Source organism: Phocoena phocoena, chromosome 7 (genome assembly GCF_963924675.1).
Source record: "Phocoena phocoena chromosome 7, mPhoPho1.1, whole genome shotgun sequence".
Taxonomy (NCBI): Eukaryota; Metazoa; Chordata; class Mammalia; order Artiodactyla; family Phocoenidae; genus Phocoena; species Phocoena phocoena.
Genome location: NC_089225.1, coordinates 91,345,248 through 91,365,727, shown reverse-complemented (window position 1 = coordinate 91,365,727; position 20,480 = coordinate 91,345,248). Strand labels below are relative to the sequence as shown.

General features: G+C 36.5%; 1 protein-coding gene across 3 annotated transcripts in view; it reads left to right on the top strand.

Annotated features, from left to right (window-relative positions):
• Window positions 1-16,837, top strand: part of IKZF2 (IKAROS family zinc finger 2) — a 167,070-nt gene extending 150,233 nt beyond the window's left edge. For 2 of the 3 annotated variants that reach the window (XM_065881241.1, XM_065881238.1), the window contains exons 5-7: window positions 1,764-1,901; window positions 9,991-10,134; window positions 16,113-16,837. In XM_065881241.1, coding sequence (XP_065737313.1) covers window positions 1,764-1,901; window positions 9,991-10,134; window positions 16,113-16,837 — 1,007 coding nt within the window. The remainder of the gene's footprint in view (window positions 1-1,763; window positions 1,902-9,990; window positions 10,135-16,112) is intronic. The other variant, XM_065881239.1, reaches the window with a different exon arrangement.
• The last annotated feature ends 3,643 nt before the right edge of the window (window positions 16,838-20,480 follow it).

Here is a 20,480-nt window from a genome sequence, read left to right as displayed (position 1 = left end):
TAGAGAAATAAGGGGAAGAAGTATAGGAGGATATTATGTTCACAGTAAAACATAGGTATCACAGGACACAGTGCAACAGGACTTAAGAAGGGGAAGACAGAGATGATGGAACTAGTTTATAGTGGGCTGTTAACTACAATGTATATGCTTAACAAGTATTAGTTGCTTAATAAACTTGTTGAGAGAAAATTCATAAAAGGCTTTTTGTCATATGTAGCCTCATATCTTGGAATGCAATATATATATTTATACTATTTACATTAATATTTTTGACTAAAAGAATATTTTCTTGTATTTTTTATGCTCTCACACAATGCTGTAAGAGTCTTCACAATATAAAAAGCTACCTAGTTTTTACTTCCCAGAAATTCTTCGTTCTGAAAAATAGAAGTTACTTTGCCTAGTATTTTTAGAAATGACTGATCCTGCCTTAGATAGCTTTTGTTTTTTAAGACGGTTTACAAAAAAATTGCGATTATCAAATAACTGATTTGAATTTATATGCACCTCAAATACAATCTAAAGGTTTGTTTGGTTTTTTTAATCAATCTAGTGAAATCTTTATGCAGGTGTGAATACCTTGTCTTGTTAAAGTATTTCAATTTCATTTATGACCATTATCCTAGCATGGGTTTGTAAGGGACCTGGAGTTGAGGATGCTATCTTTGACCATGAAAAAGAGTTGTCTATTTGTCCTCTAGGCAAAACAAAATGATTCCTAAGGGAGTCAAATGAGAGCAGCTGACCTGATTCACAATGTGCTTAACTGAGGGCTTTGGCAACAGACCACCTGATGCTTTATGGTTTTCTGTATCCGTTCAACACCAAGAATCAAAGTGCTCTGTGATACCCTTGTGAATAGTCTTACATTAAAACACACCTCTTTCCCTAAATATGTTTTTTTTCCTTCTTAATTTTTTAAAGTTTTTTTTTTTAATGTGAGCATTGAAGTATTTTACCAGGTATAATGAGATGTGGCTATTAGAAAATAATTCATTTCCTGAATGTGAAATATGTAATTAAGTATCACTGTCGTTGTATAACTAAATATGTTAGGGCTTTGGTGATTACTGTTAATAATCCTGACTCAAAGCACCTAGTAGGTTAATAATTCTTGGTAATATAAGAACAGTGCTGACTGATGTAGGAGAATAGGCTGATCTGCCGCAAAGTTTTGCATGTGTGAATAGTTCTTACCAAGGTGGAAAGAAAAGAGAAACTCTCTGCCTTTATCTGTGCTTTTTCTCATCACCTGAATTCTTTCTAGTCTTCTTGGTACCCGTGAATAATCTTTTCATTAGACAATGACATTTCAAGGTGTTGGATTTTAGTTTCCTTCAGTAAAATTCTCTATTCTTAGCCCCCTCCCAATAAATAAAAATAATTCTCATCATGTATCTAGGACACTCCTGATTTGTCTTTTGAATGAGTCAGAGCTGAGAGAACTGTGTAAGAGTAAATGTTAGTGTTAAGAGTCAGGTAATTTGAAGATCAATCATCAGCCTCTCATGATCTAGGATACAGTCAGAGCGTGATTTGATTCATTATTTCCCCTGTCACCAAAGGTACGATCTGCCTTTTCTTGCTGTCTTTTAATCTTGGTAGAAGTTTATTATCTTTAATTGTCTCAACTGGAGTGTGGTGGAGGAAGAGATTTAAGTCTTAAAAGCATATAAATGCTTCCTCCAGACTATCAAAAGTTAGCTGGTAATTTTGCTTTGGATGAGACTTGACAGCACACTAACCTTGAGTTCTCTTCACAGTGGGTAAACCTCACAAGTGCAACTACTGTGGACGAAGCTACAAGCAGCGCAGTTCACTGGAGGAGCACAAGGAACGCTGCCACAACTATCTCCAGAATGTCAGCATGGAGGCTGCCGGGCAGGTCATGAGTCACCATGGTGGGTAGCAATGGCATTCACCATTTTCATTCTCCCCTACTGTTTTCGTCATTTGTTATGGGTTAAATAGTTCTCTCTACCCTTCAGCATGAAGGTAACATTATAGTCTATTTTAGAGCAATTTCAGGTCACACTCACTTTGTATGGGATTATCTTAAGTACTTTAAATGAGTTGAGCTTTGGGACACTTTGCAAACAAGCTATATTGAGTTTTTGTGATACACCCAAATTATTCCTGATAGCGTTTGTTTGAATTGCCATCATAATGGCGCCTGGCCTTGAATACACCAAAGTAAGGTACTCTTTACTCTTCCTTTACTTTGGCTGCACCAAAGAGTTTGAGATGGCTTCGCATAAGTCTATAGGTTTTTCTAAAAGAAGTAATTGTTTATTTGTGTATTTTCATTTCTCTTAGGTAAGTGATCAGTGATATAATTGAAAATGTCTCCAATCTGTCTTGTGATTTATCTTGGAAGTTACTGATTTAGCTTTCTACAAGTATGGGGAACAATCTAGACCAAAATTAGGTGCCACTTCCCTCCACAAAAGTAAAAACCCAAACAAAACATCCTGATCTCCTACAATAGCGGGTAGGAAAGCAGTCCCTAAGGTTTATCAATTAATAATTATCTATAACTAAAAAGTTAATGTTAGTAAATCATCCTTTTTAAGGAGAGTTATGAATTTTAATTCTTTAGATTTGGGGCATCTCTTTGGTCCTACTATATTTTTATACTGATTGATTTTATTATTCATACAAATATATACAGAAATGTTAACTTACTGATACATTTATATCTTTCATTTAAAAAAGATTTGCCCAGTATTAAATAGTACAGTTGGGAAATCCTGTAGTCACTTTTAAAATATAAATATCTGTTTTGTATTTATAGGCAGCTCAAGGATTATCTGTGAGGTTTTTGTTTGTTTTATATAGTATGTACTGTGGAACCATGTTTATTGGACAGCTAGTGATTACTTGTTGTTGAACTGGGAATCTTTTATTTTGTTATCCTGAATAATTGAAGCATTTCTTTGTATTGAGGATAGGTTATATAATCTAAAGAATCAGATTTAATTCTATCATTGTTGTGAGTTGAGTCTATTTGTTTTTATATTATTATTATCAACCAACATTTTAAAAACCCTGTCCATGTTTTAAGTCTTTGTAAATTTGGTACTGCAAGCTTGCATTGCTGGGGCTTATGACAGTAGTATAGGATCCAGAGCATCGAGGTTAAAATGGTGGACCTAGGAGTCCAACAACTCTGGTCCAGATATGTGATGTCTGAGTTTGTCACTCATAGGCTTGGTGTGAATTAAAAGTGATTGGATGTACAAAAAAAAAAAAAAAAAAAGTTCTTTTTACTATTTCAGGGCATTAAATATTAAGAAATAATAAATATTGCATCCCCTATAAAGTTATGTTACTTACCAGTATTAACTTAGGCATTTGAGGTTTCATTTACTTACTGAGCACATTGTTTCTGTTCAAATTGCTGCTTTTAGAGGTGGCTTGAGGCAGGGTAGCTGATGGAGGCATGGGGCATGCCAAAGTTTTCCAAAGACACCTTATGGCACCACTACTAGTTTTTCTGTATAATATTCTCTCATTGCAATTTTGACATTTGACTGGATTATTAGTTTTATTAACTAATTTTTCCGTTCACAGTTATTTATGAAACTGTGTTGCAAACACATGTGAATACGAAAAATAGAATCTCTCCTAAAAGACCTTATGTTGTTATAGTGAGGTAAGGCATACATAAATAATTATAGTCAACATGTAACTATCTGTTGAGAGATTAATCAGCTGTAGAATAAGTGGTGCCAAAAAGTTTCAACAGGTATATTTTGGGGTAAAAAGACTTCTAAACAACTACAGCCTCAGCATCAACCCCCATTCCCCAGATCGCTTAGCCATTGACAGGCGAAGGTCTTTACAGATGGCTCTGAAACTTGGAAGTGAGGAAAGTGGGAAAGACACTCAGGTACTGGGTAGAGCAGGGGACAAAGCCAAGATGGAGTGTGTGCGTGCATGGGAGGGGGCAGGTAGGTTTTGATATCATTTATAGACCCAAATATTTGTTCTTCAATAATGGATGGAGTTTTAACCACATAAGTTTATATTACTACTATTTCATGCTGTACTTTTTCTAGGTGTGGTGTTAATAATAAATTGAGATTATCCTTAATCTCTGCTTCCTTTTGTTAACATGCTTAATAGAGAATTGACCCTATGAGGTAGGAGTCGATAAATGCCATGAGAGAGACAATATGGATAAAATGCTACTACAGTTCATCATTAACCTTGTCTCACATACATGGCTTGGCATGTGACTCGTTTTTGACAGAGCCACAGTGAAATTCACATTTACACCTTCCCTCTCTTAGTATCCTGTTACATCGTATCTGTTATTCTGTCTTTTCTTTCAGAGTAGGTAGGGGGGTTGCCATTATTGTGGTCACCCATTAGCTCTTTGAAATTAATTACTATTCTTTCTTTTTCATATCTGACATTGTTATATTTCCTAGCCTTTCTTTTCCAAAACATGTTCCCACGTTGGCTCCTTCTAGTGAGGAAGCATCTGAAGTCAAAGAGACTTTCTTTCACTTCATTCAGGAAACATATATCGAGGGCTTGCTATGTGCCAAGCTCTGTGGAATGTTCTAGGAATATAAAGATAAATGGATACAATTTTGTTCTTATATTTGTAGTCTGGTAGGAAATACATAAAAGATCAATAAAATGAAGCAAACGCTCTAATAAAGGCATATACCCTTCTCCAGAAGCATAGATGCAGAAGTGACCTAACTGACTGGAGAAGTCAAGGAAAAGCTTCTTTTTTTTGTTTGTTTCGGTTTTTTTGTTTGTTTTTGGAAAAGCTTCTTAAATGAAGTGTTTGATCCATACACGAGGATGAGAAAAATTGCATAGGTCTGATAGATTCACAGAAACTACACATTCCAGGGAGAGAAGTTTCCATAGGCTAAGACTTGGAGGTATAAAAGAACATTAACAAGTTTCTAGACGTAGAACGTAGTTGGAGTTAAAGGGGTGGTAGGAAATGAGACTAAAACAGTAGGTTGTGATGCAGCGATAGAGCTTTACATGCTAATCCAGTGTTTGAATTTCATTGGGGTATTCAAATTCCTGTCTTCTAAAGAACAGTGTCACCAATGTAGAATAAAGGATAGATGCCTGACTGGAGTGTGAGGAGAGACTAGGCCTGAGAATGCCAAGGAAAAGATGAAGAGAAGCAGCAGCAGAAAAGGATGAAACACTGAAGACATCTTTACAAGTTAGAATCGAAAGTCCTCAAGTTTGATGGAAAAGGAGGAAATTGATGACTTGTAGTTTTGGAAATAAAGATAATGATGAATTGGGTTTTATGGCAGATTATCTTATTTGAAAGTTATTTTATGCTCATTTTTCAAGTCTTCTCAGCTTCAAGTAAAAGCTTTAAAAAGCAAAGTATGTAATTAGCTTTTCCTCCTTGCCTGAAGACAAAAATGAAAGTGTGACCCAGAAAAACAGCCAACTTTAAAGCAAGAATATATATTCCTATGTTTATGTTTTGAACTATTTGGTAAAGGGAATTTCTTTATTGCAAGGATGGAGACAATTGGGAACCTATAAACTTCCTAGTAAGCTTGTTCAACCTGTTTCCAATGGGTGACAACATTTCCTTCATTAAGATGTTTAGTGAACATCCATTGACTATTACATTTGTCTCACATCGTAAAGGGTACTAAAGACACAGAGTCAAATAAAATTCAGTCCCTACCTAAGGTCACTTACCAGCTATTGGAAGAAATAGACCAGTAAACCAACAGTTACAGCACTGAGTGATAAGCATTAGATGATAAGCACAGAGGACAGGTATCTAAATCACAGTGGGTGTCCAAGAGGAATTTCTAGGGAAAATTTTGAGTGGGGTTTTGAAAGGCAGAATAGCCAGCTGAATAAAGGGAAAAGGGTGTTTCACGTGGAGAGAACAACAGCATGTGTGAAGAAATAGAAGTCTAAAAGAGCATGGTGGGTTAAGGACCTACCAGTACTTATGTATAACTAGAGCCCAGTTGGTAAAGGCAAGAGAAATTGGAAGGTGATAAGGCCTGAAAGAGAAGCAATGAACAGGGCATCAAAGACCTGTTGTGCTAAGCAACGAATTTTGTACTTCACCCTAAAAAGTATTATTACATTTACATCTTATTGCTAGAAATGTGGGAGATAGATCAGAAGAGTCAAGATAGGGCCAAGTAGTCCATTGCAACAGTCTCCTGATTGGCTGAGCTGGACTTAGTAGCCGGCAATATGCAGAAGTTATTTGAGAGCAACTATAGATGTAGAATCTAAGGCACATAGTACCTCTATGCATATATATAAGGAAAGGTGATAGGGAGGAGGAGGAGGGGTAGAAGACTGGGTGAAAGGGAAGAAATCTAGGATTTGCCCAACGTGTCTAGCATGGATGACCAGGTAGATGGTAGTGTCATTCACTGAGATGGAAATTAGGAAAAGAAGAGAAAGCTTGGGGAGGGAAATAGAGATTTCAGTTTTTGAACACATTATCTTTTAGGCACCTGTGAGAGACAGCCAAGTGAAACTGTCTAGAAGGAAGTTGAATATATAGATCTCGAGCTCTTGAGAGAAGTCTCAGTAGGCAATAAAGATGTGGGAGCCATCACTATATAGGTAGTAGTCTAAAGTAAGAGATTTTATAAGGTTATATGGGTACAACTTTATATAGGGCATAGAGTAAGACATCTAGAAGACCAAGAACACATTAGGAAGGGGAAGAAAAGAGCAATGAAGCTGAGTAAGACCAGAGGATGGGAAAATGGAAAGAGTGATTTCAAGTGTGGGCACTGCCCAGTGTTGTCAAGAATATAATTTAGATAAAAGCTTCTTTTATGTTCTACAACATGGAGAAAATTTGTGACAAAATAGAAGACATCTGTTTTGTTTGCCTGTCATACATGTCATACATGCCCTCATCCTCCTACAGTTAACAAGCCTTCTCTTTTCCTTTAGAGAGCTGTCCTCTCTAATCGGCTGAAGCCATGGCAGGACTGTCAGCCTAGGTGCCCTGCCCTCTTCTGGTGGGGGGTGGACGTGTGACCTAATCTAGGTCCCTCAGACTGTGTCTTCTTGGAATTTGAAATTTGAGTGGATTGTTTGGCAAAATAGCTATGTTGGGAACACTTGTATGGTTCTATCTTTATGATTAATCAATGTGGTGAGATAATGAAATGATGCAAGGATCAATATTTTTATCATGGTTATAACTTCAAACATAAGGAAGATATTTGATTATGAAGTTTGTTCTAAGAAGTGGAGTTTGCATATTGGTATTTTCTTAGCCTAGTTGAATGTCTCACAATGCGATTAATGCATTATTGACTAGACAACTTGTTTTGTGTTCCAAGCAATGTATATCTAGAAGCACTTTGATGAGTTGCACCCAGATACATGAAAGCAAATAATTTAGATTAGTTATGTAATATATAAAACGTGTCAGATCTTTTCTCAGTGGAGACCTTAAAAATATTTCAAACTTGTTTATACAAAGTCAACACTCAAATAGTGGCTAAGAGCCCAGGCTCTGGAGTCACACCACCTGGGTTCTACTCGTATATTCCCTGTTAACTAGATATAAACACTGAGAAAATACTTCAGTAAAAAAATTTGAAAAAAAAAAAAAAACGCATTGTAAATCAACTATGCTTCAATTTTTTAAAAAGCACGCTGAGAAAATTACATCTTTGGGTCTTTGTTTCCCCATCTGTATAAAAGAGATGGTAATTGTACCTATCTCAGTGGGTCGTTGAAGGCTTAAATAAATTATCAGATGGAAAGCCTTAAAACAGTACTTAGCACATAGGGTGAGTCTGTTGTTGTTATTATTATTGCTGATATGGTAGAAACAAGACTAATGTTTGATATGTAAAGGACTGTTGGTTGTGAAGTACAAGTTAGATCAGAGCTCTGCCAAAGTCATTGTTTTCAGTTCATATGAGCTTCATTGAACTTGGGACAAATCACTTGAATTGAGGTGGAGGTGGTGTGGGACAGTTCCCACACCCAGGTTTCGTTTTGAGTGTTAAATGTGTGCAAATATGAAAATTCAAGGTGAGACTTAGAGCAAAACTGCCAAGTTTTAGACTATTCATTTCAAAACTAATTAGTATATTCAATTTGGGGGCAAACCCTGTTAACCAGTTTTGCTGTTTTTTAGCAAGATTGACAACAACAAACTTTTTTCTCTTTCCTTCTTTCGTTTCGGATCTTGGCTCATGACATATTTTCATCTTTGGTCCATTCATGGCCAGTTTTTCAGTTATATAGTTATTTTTTAATAATGTAGTAAGTGCCTGTGAATTCAACACCTAAAACAAAAGTTAAAATTTTGACAATAATCTGTATCTAATTGCATGGCCCCCCTCCACATCACCACTGCCATTCCATCCTCCTGGCCCCCCCTTATTTGAATTCTGTGGTCATTCTTTCTTTGCTTTTCTTTTTAAGTTTTTTTTTTCTCTTATTTTACTTGTTGCTAAGAGAGGACATGATGTTGTGTGTAATATCTGGGGACATCTTTTTGCAGTTGTATATCATGAATTATACCTGTATAGAAAGTGACCTATGTGTTTCTTTGTTTCTAAGTCTCCTCTTGGAATTTTTTCCCAAATTAACATCCAGTAATTACAGAATCCCTCGCCATTAAAATAGAGATTGAAGATTGAATTTTTCTGGCCCATCCACCTGGCTATACTAGGTTAACCCAAAACTTAGGTTGAATATCGATGTCTTTAAACATGCTTGAATTACAAAAACATTTTCTGATGCCATTTTTCATTTCTTCAAAATCAGCAACCTGTATTGGTTATTAAATAGGTCACCTGAATTGTGCACTGGATTTTCTTAACTTTCATCTCTTGCTTTCTCACTCTTAGTGTCTGCCCTTGTAAAGGATAATACATTGTGTTTCACACAGTGGGGCTATCCCTTTACAAACGGAAGGAGCAGAATAAATCATTTTACAGTGCATGATGAACAAGTAAAGATATCCTGAGATATGAAACCTTTAGATTTCCAAACAGTGCTGACACAAGTACAATTGGAGAAAGCAACAGTAAACAAGAAATAATAAGTTATGGTCCTTCCTGTGAATATTGGTTTTAATCAACTGATCTGGTCTGTCTCTGATATTACTCTATCTTTACTTAAATGTCCTTTGACAGTATTTTTATTCAAAAACAACTTTTATAAGTTCTGTGTCTACACCATAAATGTCAATATGTAATGTCAACATCTATGAATTAATATATTAGCCCACAGCAACTTAGACTGGAGAGTTTATGTCAAATGAATTAGAGCAGTAGTTTAGTAAGCAAATATGCCAGTTTAGAAATGGATTATGTTGTCCTGCTGAAGAGCTCTTTTTAAAATAAATTACAATCATAAAGCTGTCACCGTTTACTGTGCATGGACATGTTTAGAACTGGATCTCCTTCACGAAGACTGCTTTGTGCAGGTATGTAGCTACTGCCAATAGGGCTCGCAGCTCACTCAGCTCATCAAGTAGAAAATCTGTTACAGGAAAATACATGGGTGAAAAAAAACTGATTAAATATTATACTGCTCTTCTGTGTGTCTGTGTAAGGTTTCCTCCAAAACAAATTGACTTACTTAAATTGTTTTAGAAAAATAAACTCCAGAAGCCTTGAGAACAGTGCAGTCTTAAAGTAGTATTGATTTTAATCAATGCTAAAAACACTTTCAGAGGACTAAGATGAGACACAAGAAGAACATGTTGGCCACCAACAGTGGCAACAGTTTATGTCATTGATCTGAGAGAGACTCGGATAAAAACAAATCCTCTGTGTGTGTGTGTGTGTGAGTATACACACACTAGTGTTAAAAGTATACTTTAACACTAGAGGTTATTCTTTCTACTTAACTTTTATTCAAGCATACTAGCTTATGTTTGTATAACACATATTGAGATGGCAAGTCCAGCTTTGTATCTTTTTAAATGTTGAAGAAATTATCAGATTACATTTTTTGTATGGTTTTATATAGTACCTCCTATGGAAGATTGTAAGGAACAAGAGCCTATTATGGACAACAATATTTCTCTGGTGCCTTTTGAGAGACCTGCTGTCATAGAGAAGCTCACAGGGAATATGGGAAAACGTAAAAGCTCCACTCCACAAAAGTTTGTGGGTAAGCATTACAAAGGGTTTTATTTCTGTAAAAATTGATTTTAATGAGCAAAGGCATGTTCCCATGTGCTAGAAATATATATTGGTGTATTTCAGTTCATGAAGTAAATGCCCATCTCTTTACTCCATTATGCCACTCCGTGTATACCGCATTTACACACACACACACACACACACACACACACACAAACACACTACACACCCTTAGGCATATGGGCCTAAGAAGGAGAAATGAAGGAAAGAGTGATAGTAATCAATTACTTTCTCAAAATGAAATATTATATAAAGTGAAATAACAAATAACAATACTTAAGGGAGCCTAGTAGCCAGTTTTGTAATCTTTTTAAATTTGCATTAGCGCCAGGTTTTTAAGCTGTTTTCTTTACACAATGTTAATGCTTTTAGTATTTAATCTAGAATGAAGAAATCTTTTTTTTAATTCTGCATTAAAATACATAATGCAGCAGCCTACATTCAAGATGTTTCATATTTGGATCTATAGTTCATATTTTGATCTTTGTTTTCATGTGGCCTACAGTTTTGAACTGAAAAGATTAAATGTGATGTGTTAGACTTTCCTTTTTCATTTCCAAGCCCTCAGATATTCTTTGATACAGTATACAAAATGATGCCAACTCTGAGTATAAGTTGTAAAGTATCTCTGAGGATACAGAAGCATCTAGTTTTTTTAAAAAAATGAATGAATAACAGATTCAATATAAAGAATTATCACTATATATGTAATATATATTCTTATAGACTTACATAGAGTAAAAATTAGAAGAGATAAAAATAAACAGATTCTCACATTCTAGTGTCAAAACGCATTATAGAACACCTTGTGAGGGTTGAGTAGTGACTGAGAGAAAATCTTTTCTTTGGTTATTTCAGGGAGGAAAGGGTGATACAATTGTCCTACTCCAATAAACACTTACAGAAGATTTCTTTTCAATCTAAAATTAAAGAACTAACAAATCACCAAAATATCAGTTTAAGACAAGCTGGAGAGATTAACTGACAAAGTTCATTGAAGGAATGCTGAAGGGTAGCCCCAAGGATCATAGTTTATACTAGGTCAGTTTAAAACTAGCCTCTGAGAGTATACTCAGATCTGCCTTGGGCCCTAAGTTACTTTTATTTCTCTGTGTCTCTTTCTTCCTGTTTATAAATAACTTTTTAAAAATATCATTCATCTGTTTTTAAAATTAATTTGATGGATGTCCATTAAATGTCTATGCCTCAACTAGAGACTAGTATGGTTGGAAAAATATGAAATTTATTGCTATTCTATTTTCTGAATTTACTTAGCTCTGCTCTTTGTAATATTTTCATGTTTCCTTTGACTTAGAGATGCTACTCTCGATTTGATTAAATTCCTTAGAAAAGGGTAGATTTTTTAAAAGTACATTTTGATTCTAAAATAAGGACATAAGGTTTTTATTAGAATTTGATGGTATTTTTTCTTTATTTGGATTCTATCCTAGTGATAATACACAGTTGACCTCTGAACAACATAGGGGTTAGGGGCAGTGACCCTCATACAGTAGAAAATTTGCATATAATTTACAGTTCGCCCTCCTTGTACACAGTTCCTCCATATCCACTATTCTGCATCCATGGATTCAACAGTATTTACTGGTGAAAAAGTCCTCCTATAAGTGGACCAGCGCAGTTCAAACCCATGTTGTTCAAGGGTCAACTGAATAACAAACAATTGCATAGTAACTGTTTTTATGATGTCTTTTGAAGTGAGAAATTTCATCATTCCACACTTATTGTAAATTTCTTTTTATCATGTCCCTCAGTTAAATATTGTTCTTTGATTTTATCAAGCCCTCCAGGCCAGTGATCCTTGAACTTTCTGTATATGTTTCCTCCTCTCTTTTCTTATTCAGTTTAGATTCTATGACTCTGTTGTCTTGTTGTCCTTCTACCTTTCTCCTAGTAAAACCCCACTCTCTAATGGAGCCAACTGAGCCTCTTTTCCACATCTACATAGCTGCTAGTAATTTTAGAGAAAATCCCGCAGCCTTATGAATTGGCATCACTGTAAATAAATGAGTAACTGATCTCAAATACCGGTTGTCCCATCCCTACTATATAGCAGCCTTCCTTTAATTCATCCCTGAAAAGCTTTCTCTCCTACTCGCCACTTTGGGCATTTCGACCTTTCTCTACTCTCCCAAAACATGGTATCTCACTCCTTGGTGATATTACATCTAGATTCATAGGAAATAAAATCAGTTGAAATGATTTCAGTATAATATCACTAATCCTGTAGGATCACGTGCATTCACATGAATACTTTCTTTCATTGATGAAGGAAGCATCCTGCTTCCCGATTCATTCCTCTTCTTGCACTCTGGAATTCTCCTATCCCAACCCCCAGATAACTTACACTATTATTTCCCCCCTTTCTCACATATATATATATATGTGTATATATATATATATATATATATATATATATATTTTTTTTTTTTTTTTTTTTTTTTTTTTTTGCGGTATGCGGTCCTCTCACTGTTGCAGCCTCTCCCATTGCGGAGCACAGGCTCCAGATGCGCAGGCTCAGTGGCCATGGCTCACGGGCCCAGCCGCTCCACGGCATGTGGGATCTTCCCAGACCGGGGCACGAACCTGTGTTCCCTGCATCGGCAGGCGGACTCTCAACCACTGCACCACCAGGGAAGCCCTCTCACATATATTTTTAACCTCTCCCTTCTATTGGCATTTTTCTTTTTGCATTCAATGTGATAAACTCTCATGATTAAAAAAAAAGTCTAACCCCAAACCCAGGTCTCTTTCCAGCTGCCTACTTTCTCCTTCTCTTCAAGGATGTAGTTATTGAAAGAGTTCTCTACACTTGCTTTCTATAAGTTCTTTCTTTCTACTCATTCCCCAGTCTGTACAACCTGGCTTTCTTCCTTGTGCTCTGCTGAAATTATCCTCACTGAGGTGTCCACTAGCTTCAGAGTGTCAAGTCCAGAGGAACCTTTTTAGACCATCTTAAACCTAGAGAGCATTTGCACTGCTGAATAGTTAGTTCCTTTGGAAACACTCTCTTTCCTTGGTTTCTATGACATTGATCTCTCTTGCATTTCTTCCAGCTTCTCTGACCACTCCTTCTCAGTATTTTGTATGGATTTACCCCAACAGTTACGCAAATGGGACAACAGTAGTAATGGAGGCCTCAGTTCATATGCCTAAATATTTTAATATTGTCAGTCAGGCTTAAAAACTATTGTGTTCTAACCTCCTAATCTGGAAGACGGAGTTCAAATAAATATAGAATTCTCAGATTCCGTGGAGTTCCACATCAGACCTTGGAGGCATGAGCAGAGCCACCACTCCCTGACCTGCAGCCAGGCCCTTCTTTTAAACCCACTCCTGATTCTTTCCAGTAGCAAAAAGGGGTCCTATGTACCTACGTGTAGACTTTAGTCTGCACATCCAAGTTCTTTTCATATCGCACCCCACACACAGCACACAAGAGTAGTGTATTGACCGTTCTTCAAGCCTAAGAGTGTACATACCGGCAGCACAGTTGGTACTCAGGACAATGGACCCTATGAAGAGGACTGTGCGACACTTGGTGCAAGCTCCCAGCCATTTGGAGAAGGAATTCTGGGGTCCTGGGTACCCAGAGTATGGTCTAGGGTGTAAGCTTCAGGTAAGCACATTCCCTTGTCCCTGTACATTCCTTATTCCATGAGCAGCACAGCCCAGGGCTCTCTAAGCATGGGGCTCAAATCCCACTTGCCCTAGTTTATGGGCAGGCATAAAAATCTTGATGTTCTTCCAGGTTCTATTTTTGACCTTCTCTTTTTCACACTTTACCTATGCCTGGGTGATATCATCTATTCCCATGGCTTCAGAAGTTACTTTCAATCAACTGATGACTCTCATATCTCTATCTCAAGCCCAGATCTCTCTCCTGAGTTTGAGACTATATCTCAGTACTTATTAGACATGACTTATTACTCATAGTATTCCCCAATCTGAATTCACCATCTTTTCTATCCCATTGCTATCCATTAAGTTCCCCAGTCCAGAAACCTGGGCTCCATACTTAATCTCTTTTTCTCATTCTCTGCGTCTAGATGATCACCAAGTTCTAGGAACATTTTCTAAAATTCTCTCCATTCCATCGAATTTTCTCCATTTCCACTGCCACTCTACTAGTTGAAGCCACCATGATCTCTACATCTCTACAGCAAGAACTTCCTAAACCATCTTGCTAAATAAATATCTAGTTAAGTCACTTCCCTGTTTAACCCTTTCAGTTCTTACTGCTCTCAGGATAAAATTCAAACTCCTTAATTGTTGAATGAGCCTTATATTATCTGATGCCAACTTTCTCATCTATTTCCATTCGCAGCCATATGCAAAGTGTAAGTAATCCCTAGAATGCGTCATGCCCTCTAGCCTCTGAGCCTTCCTACCAGCTGCTCCAACCCCCACCATTCCTTTACTTGGCTAATATTTGTCATCACATTCTTCTCTCTGATGTCACTTTCTTCAAGAAGTTTTCTTTTACTATGAGTTATGTATTCCTCTTATTTGACCCCATACCACATATCACACTGTATTATAAATGATCCCTAAGTTGTTGTCACTCCCTCTAAACTGTAAACTCTTTGAGAATATAGATTAGGTTTGTCTGGCTTAACTTTTAAACTCTTGACGTTGCAATATCTTAATTGTATGCTACAAGATAATTACTCATCATATTTTTTCTTCCATTTTCATTACTCTGACCATTACCTTCATCTCATTTAGGGGACATTTCTTCAAACCTGTAATAATACTAGCCACATGAAAGTATTTTTCCAGAATGCAGTTCTGTGGATCAGCATCACATGTTAGGCACCTACAACAGCGTACTAAAGGTTTATAAGAACTTCACATATATTTTAAAGAAGGATTTATCTGTAAGATTTACCTATCAAAGTAGCTAAGTATTAGTAGGAGAACCCACTGTTTTAGTGGCAGAAGTTTTCAAAGATAAAATATTCTGTCCAAAGCTGGCAATATTTGAAGGAGAAAAATTTAAACTACTATTTCATGCACCAGACTCTTTTATAGTTAATATTAGATATTATGTTGAAGTAAAATACTGAAGTAAAATTAAATTAGTTGAAGTAAATGTTAAAGGGAAAACTACAAATATCCTTCAGTCAAGAAAATGTACAGAAAACTAACAATGGGTATACATACATACCAGCACCATTGCACATGTGTCTAAATAAGAAAGGGTTGATGCAAAAATGAATAACTATCCATTTCAAGAAGCAAAACAATGAAACATAGTATTTTCCAAGTTTATAAGTAAGTGCTTTGGGAAATATCCTATTTTTATATAGCCCTAAATTTCATTCAGTTTATCAGACAATATCAGCTTTTAACAGTATTTTAATTGTGGCATTTTAAAATTTTCCAGAATGACATGTATTGGATCTATGATCTTTCTCTAATATAGCACCTATATCAACCAAATTAAGCCTACACAATTGTGAGATAACAAGTGTTATAACCAGATCACTCTCGCTTTTATGATCTTTGAAGCTTGGTCACTGATGTTTAAAGTACGCAAAAACAAGTATAATCCCTGACTTACTTTCACCTGGTATTTCTTCTTTCTCCTATAGTGGCTGAGCTCTAGACAAGTGGACATTTTAATAGAGAATGAAAATAAGATAACACACAATTATAACTTTTAGGCTAGATGCATTTTCGTGGTGGCATTAGAACAAGTGCAAATGGCTTGTGAAATTTTTATTACTAATCCTTTTTGTAGGTGAAGAGTATTTGTGAGTCTCAGCAGAATTAAAGAGCTTAAATACTTGATCTAAAGAATAAGAGATACCATATTATGGAAAATGGAAGTGATGAGTTAACTTTGTACTTTTATATTTTTAGTCCAACCACTTATTTTGTTCTTTTTTTTCTTTTTTACTTGTCTCCCCCTCTGTCTTTCAGGGGAAAAGCTCATGCGATTCAGCTACCCAGACATTCACTTTGATATGAACTTAACATATGAGAAGGAGGCTGAGCTGATGCAGTCTCATATGATGGACCAAGCCATCAACAATGCAATCACCTACCTTGGAGCTGAGGCCCTTCACCCTCTGATGCAGCACCCACCAAGCACAATCGCTGAGGTGGCCCCAGTTATAAGCTCAGCTTATTCTCAGGTCTATCATCCAAATAGGATAGAAAGACCCATTAGCAGGGAAACCTCCGATAGTCATGAAAACAACATGGATGGCCCTATCTCTCTCATCAGACCAAAGAGTCGACCCCAGGAAAGAGAGGCCTCTCCCAGCAATAGCTGCCTAGATTCTACTGACTCAGAAAGCAGCCATGATGACCACCAGTCCTACCAAGGAAACCCAGCCTTAAATCCCAAGAGGAAACAAAGCCCAGCTTACATGAAGGAGGATGTCAAGGCTTTGGATACCACCAAGGCTCCTAAGGGCTCGCTGAAGGACATCTACAAGGTCTTTAATGGAGAAGGAGAACAGATTAGGGCCTTCAAGTGTGAGCACTGTCGAGTCCTTTTCCTAGACCATGTCATGTACACCATTCACATGGGTTGCCATGGCTACCGGGACCCACTGGAATGCAACATCTGTGGCTACAGGAGCCAGGACCGTTATGAGTTTTCATCACACATTGTTCGAGGGGAGCACACATTCCACTAGGCCTTTTCATTCCAAAGGGGCCCCTATGAAGTAATGAACTGCTCATGAAGAGATACTGCACTTACAATCCCACCTTCTTCAGATGCTGACATTTTCTTTTTTAATATTATTACTGTCATTAATTCTTATTTTGCGGACGCAGTGTCATTTGCTCTGCCTAATTACAATAAGGAAGGAAGAAACAGAAGAGAGAAGGGATGGGATATTGTTTCTTGACAACTTGGCTTGTTTATTTTATGGGAATTAAAGAGCAGTTCATTTCTGCCATGCATAGATGTTAAGGTATATCATGCTTTGAGAAAAAAATAATCACTTGATTCGTAAAGATTCACACCTACGGATTCTAATTTGCCACTGATGTTCAGGATTATGATTGAAGGCAGGAAAGATTAGCGTTTTCTGGGTAGGACTTTCACAGTTAAAATGGGATAAGTAATTTTACTGTTCAAAGAAGAATTTGTTTCAAAATGTAAACTTTTTTTTTTTCCCTCTAGAGATCATGGAACACAAACACATCATTTTCAGTGATAACTCCTTGGATGAGTTGTTGTTGTGGGCTCTATGTTTACTTCCCCTATGGAATTTATAATACGGTATGTTGTACACTGTACCATATAGCAAAATTTTTAAACTACAGGTAGTTAAGGACAGCTACAAATACATCTGAGGTCCTAGGATCTTATTTTTCTAAACTTAAGCACTGTTTTTCCATAGTTTTGATGACTGGCATTTTATAGACACCCTGGCAGCCTTACTTTTAACACCTTTAATGAATAGTATTTTTATCTAGTTTTCAGAATAACATGGTCTAAGAGCGGCTAAGAGGCAGTCAGTAGTTTCCAGAAGGGACCTCTGCTGTGCTTAAATTTGCTTTGGGAAGTTTTCTTTTAAAGTTGTAATGTGATGGCAGCATAGTATATGTATCTGTTTCTAAAAGTACGCTTACGATTGTCACTTTATCAGCATTTAATCAGTGTTAACCAGTCAGCAGAAAAATATAATTAGACTAACAGTAGGGGGGAAAAAAATCCACTCAGAAATCCCTTTTCTGGTATTTCTCTTTTCACTGGTTTTTCTCAAGCTGTGACCACCCAGTGTTTTGTCCATAGTCTGTTCGTCTTTTACTCTTCTAGTGGAAGGTCTATAAAAATCTTGCCATAGGCTATTTCTTTCAAAATCTCCTCAGAGCAATTGCTAATTTGACCTGAATGTGGTAACTTGAACCCCATAAGATTATGGAACTAGGGCTATTTATTCTAGTATTTCTTCAATAATAATATTTACCACTTTTTGGTACAAGGAAAAGGGAACGTCTGTGTAACCGGTACATTAACTATAGATAAGACAGAAAAGCAAAACTTATTTTTACCTTTCTTGGAGTCCAGAATGTGACTGAACCTCCAAGCTTAAGTGTCCACGTCCACATTTTTCTGTCTCAAAAACATGCAACTATTTATAAGTTCTTGTCAGAAATGAATCTCAATCCCTTACTACAGAATTTTTCTTCTTTCAATTCATACATACGTTGCCATATTTCATGTACAGATTTTAATTTCTTTTGTATGGGTGCTCCTCTGCTTTTGCTTTGCAGTCTAACAGCACTAGAGGGGAGGAACTGAATGGAACTGATTAAATTCATCTTGGGGGACACCCTTGGAGGGGGAACTTACTGTTTGTGTTTACGGAGGACAGGCCTGACCATGACTGGATTATCTGATAACCATTTCTGAATACTAAAATTACATTAAGCTGATAACCGCTGTAAAAAAAAAAAATCATTACATGGGATGCTGAAACTGTGTTTCTTAATGATGCAAGAATGATGTGAGAATTAGCAAGACTAGAGAACTGTGGACAGATAGGCAGATCTGGCCCCAGTACTGTTCTTCACTCATTTTCTAGTTTACTATCTGCTTATGTAAGCAGCTTCTAAGCACTGACACAGCTAGAGCTAGGCAAAAATGGTTACAACGCAACTGTCTTTTACTAGCCCTCTGTGGTAATTATTTCTGGAGAAATGTCTAAATTGTTCCTTTAACTCTGAGAGAAGGCACCAAAACAGAAATGCAAACTGTTTTAAAGAGAACGTCCACTGTCACTTTTCCTGCATGCTTTGGTACATTACTACATCGTGAACATACAGTGTATTCAAAAGTGAAGCATGTCTTTGAGACTTCCTCACCCACCTGCCCCAACCACTCATAAATAATTGGAATTTAATTTTTTTTTCCTTTGAGAGGAAGGGAAATAATTTAAGGCTAGTGATTTTGTGTTTTACTACAAGGAAATATTTGGATGGCAGTCAGTATGTTCATAACTTTGGCTATGTGTGAGTTTCTGCTGGCATCATCTATGAATTTTTTTCCTGGTTACTATTTTTTATTTTCAGTGTATGAACAATCATGTACCTACCTGCCCTGGGATGAAACTGAATTTAGGTGGACCTGCAGAGGTCCATAGTACCCCCCATGAGGACAGTACTAATACACTCTCCTTTTCTGATTTCATCTTTCTGAGAATCTTTTTTATTGAAGGGACTTAATACTTTTGAGAGTGTATTTGCTACAAGTGTGTACTTGTACTTTCTTAGCTTTATATAAGGAACAAAAAGAGGTAAAGATGGCTCAGGGTATGGCAGGGACAAATAAGGACAAGATCAATTCAAATGTGTAGGTTAGACAGAATTTTTGTGGACACAGTGCTTCTGGGAAACCCTGGATGGCTATATTTGCATGCTTCTTCATGAAAGGAAATATGCAAGGTGGTAGCACCTAAAAATAGATATGAGAGTCAGACACCAAATAAATCAAGTTTTACATAACAGTTATATGCCCAGTTTATTTAGGTGAGATTTCACATTACAGATTATTTGAGGGGCATGAAAATAGGTTAGCTTCTGTATTTTCCAGTTTGGCAAAAATTCATCACATTGCTTTGCCCTAATTTTGCCCAGAATTTTATCTCCAGCTCCTGTTAGAGAAATGTGTTACCTCTCTCTGATAGTGGTCAATCACTTTTAAAAAGCCATTCTAATCTGGCTTGTTAAAATAGTGAAAGTGACCAGTAAGCAAACTGGAAGAGATTTTGAGTTGTTGAAACATGCCATTGAGAATTTTCTGGAGGGACAAAATGGGAGAACGAGAGACTAGGATTCAGATTTGGCTAAAAGTAGGGACTGTCTCTCCTACATACATACAAGCAGCTATATACATGCATCATAGTACACATACACACACATTCTTTTAAAGAAAATTCATGAAAAAAAGCACAGTGATCAGATGTGTTGCAAGAGCCTATAGAGAGTTAAAATTATAGTTAATACCCGAGCAACTTAGTAGGTTTACTTTACCAGATTGTACTGAGAAATATTAAAGTTACTAGTGTGTCTTTAGGACTAGTTGCAACCACTCAACTCAAACCGTGAGGCTTTACTGTGTACTTACAGAACAAATCAAAACAAATCAAATCAAAAAAAAAAAAAAGGCTTTAAGTTGATTTGATATAACCTCCAAAGTGAAAGAAACACAAATTACTTTTGAATAGGAAGATACAGAAAAGAAAAATTTTCAACTTTTACTTGTTGACAAATGGAGAAAGACAAGAATGTTTTAGTGAGCTTGGTATTGTTTTGATTTATGGTTTT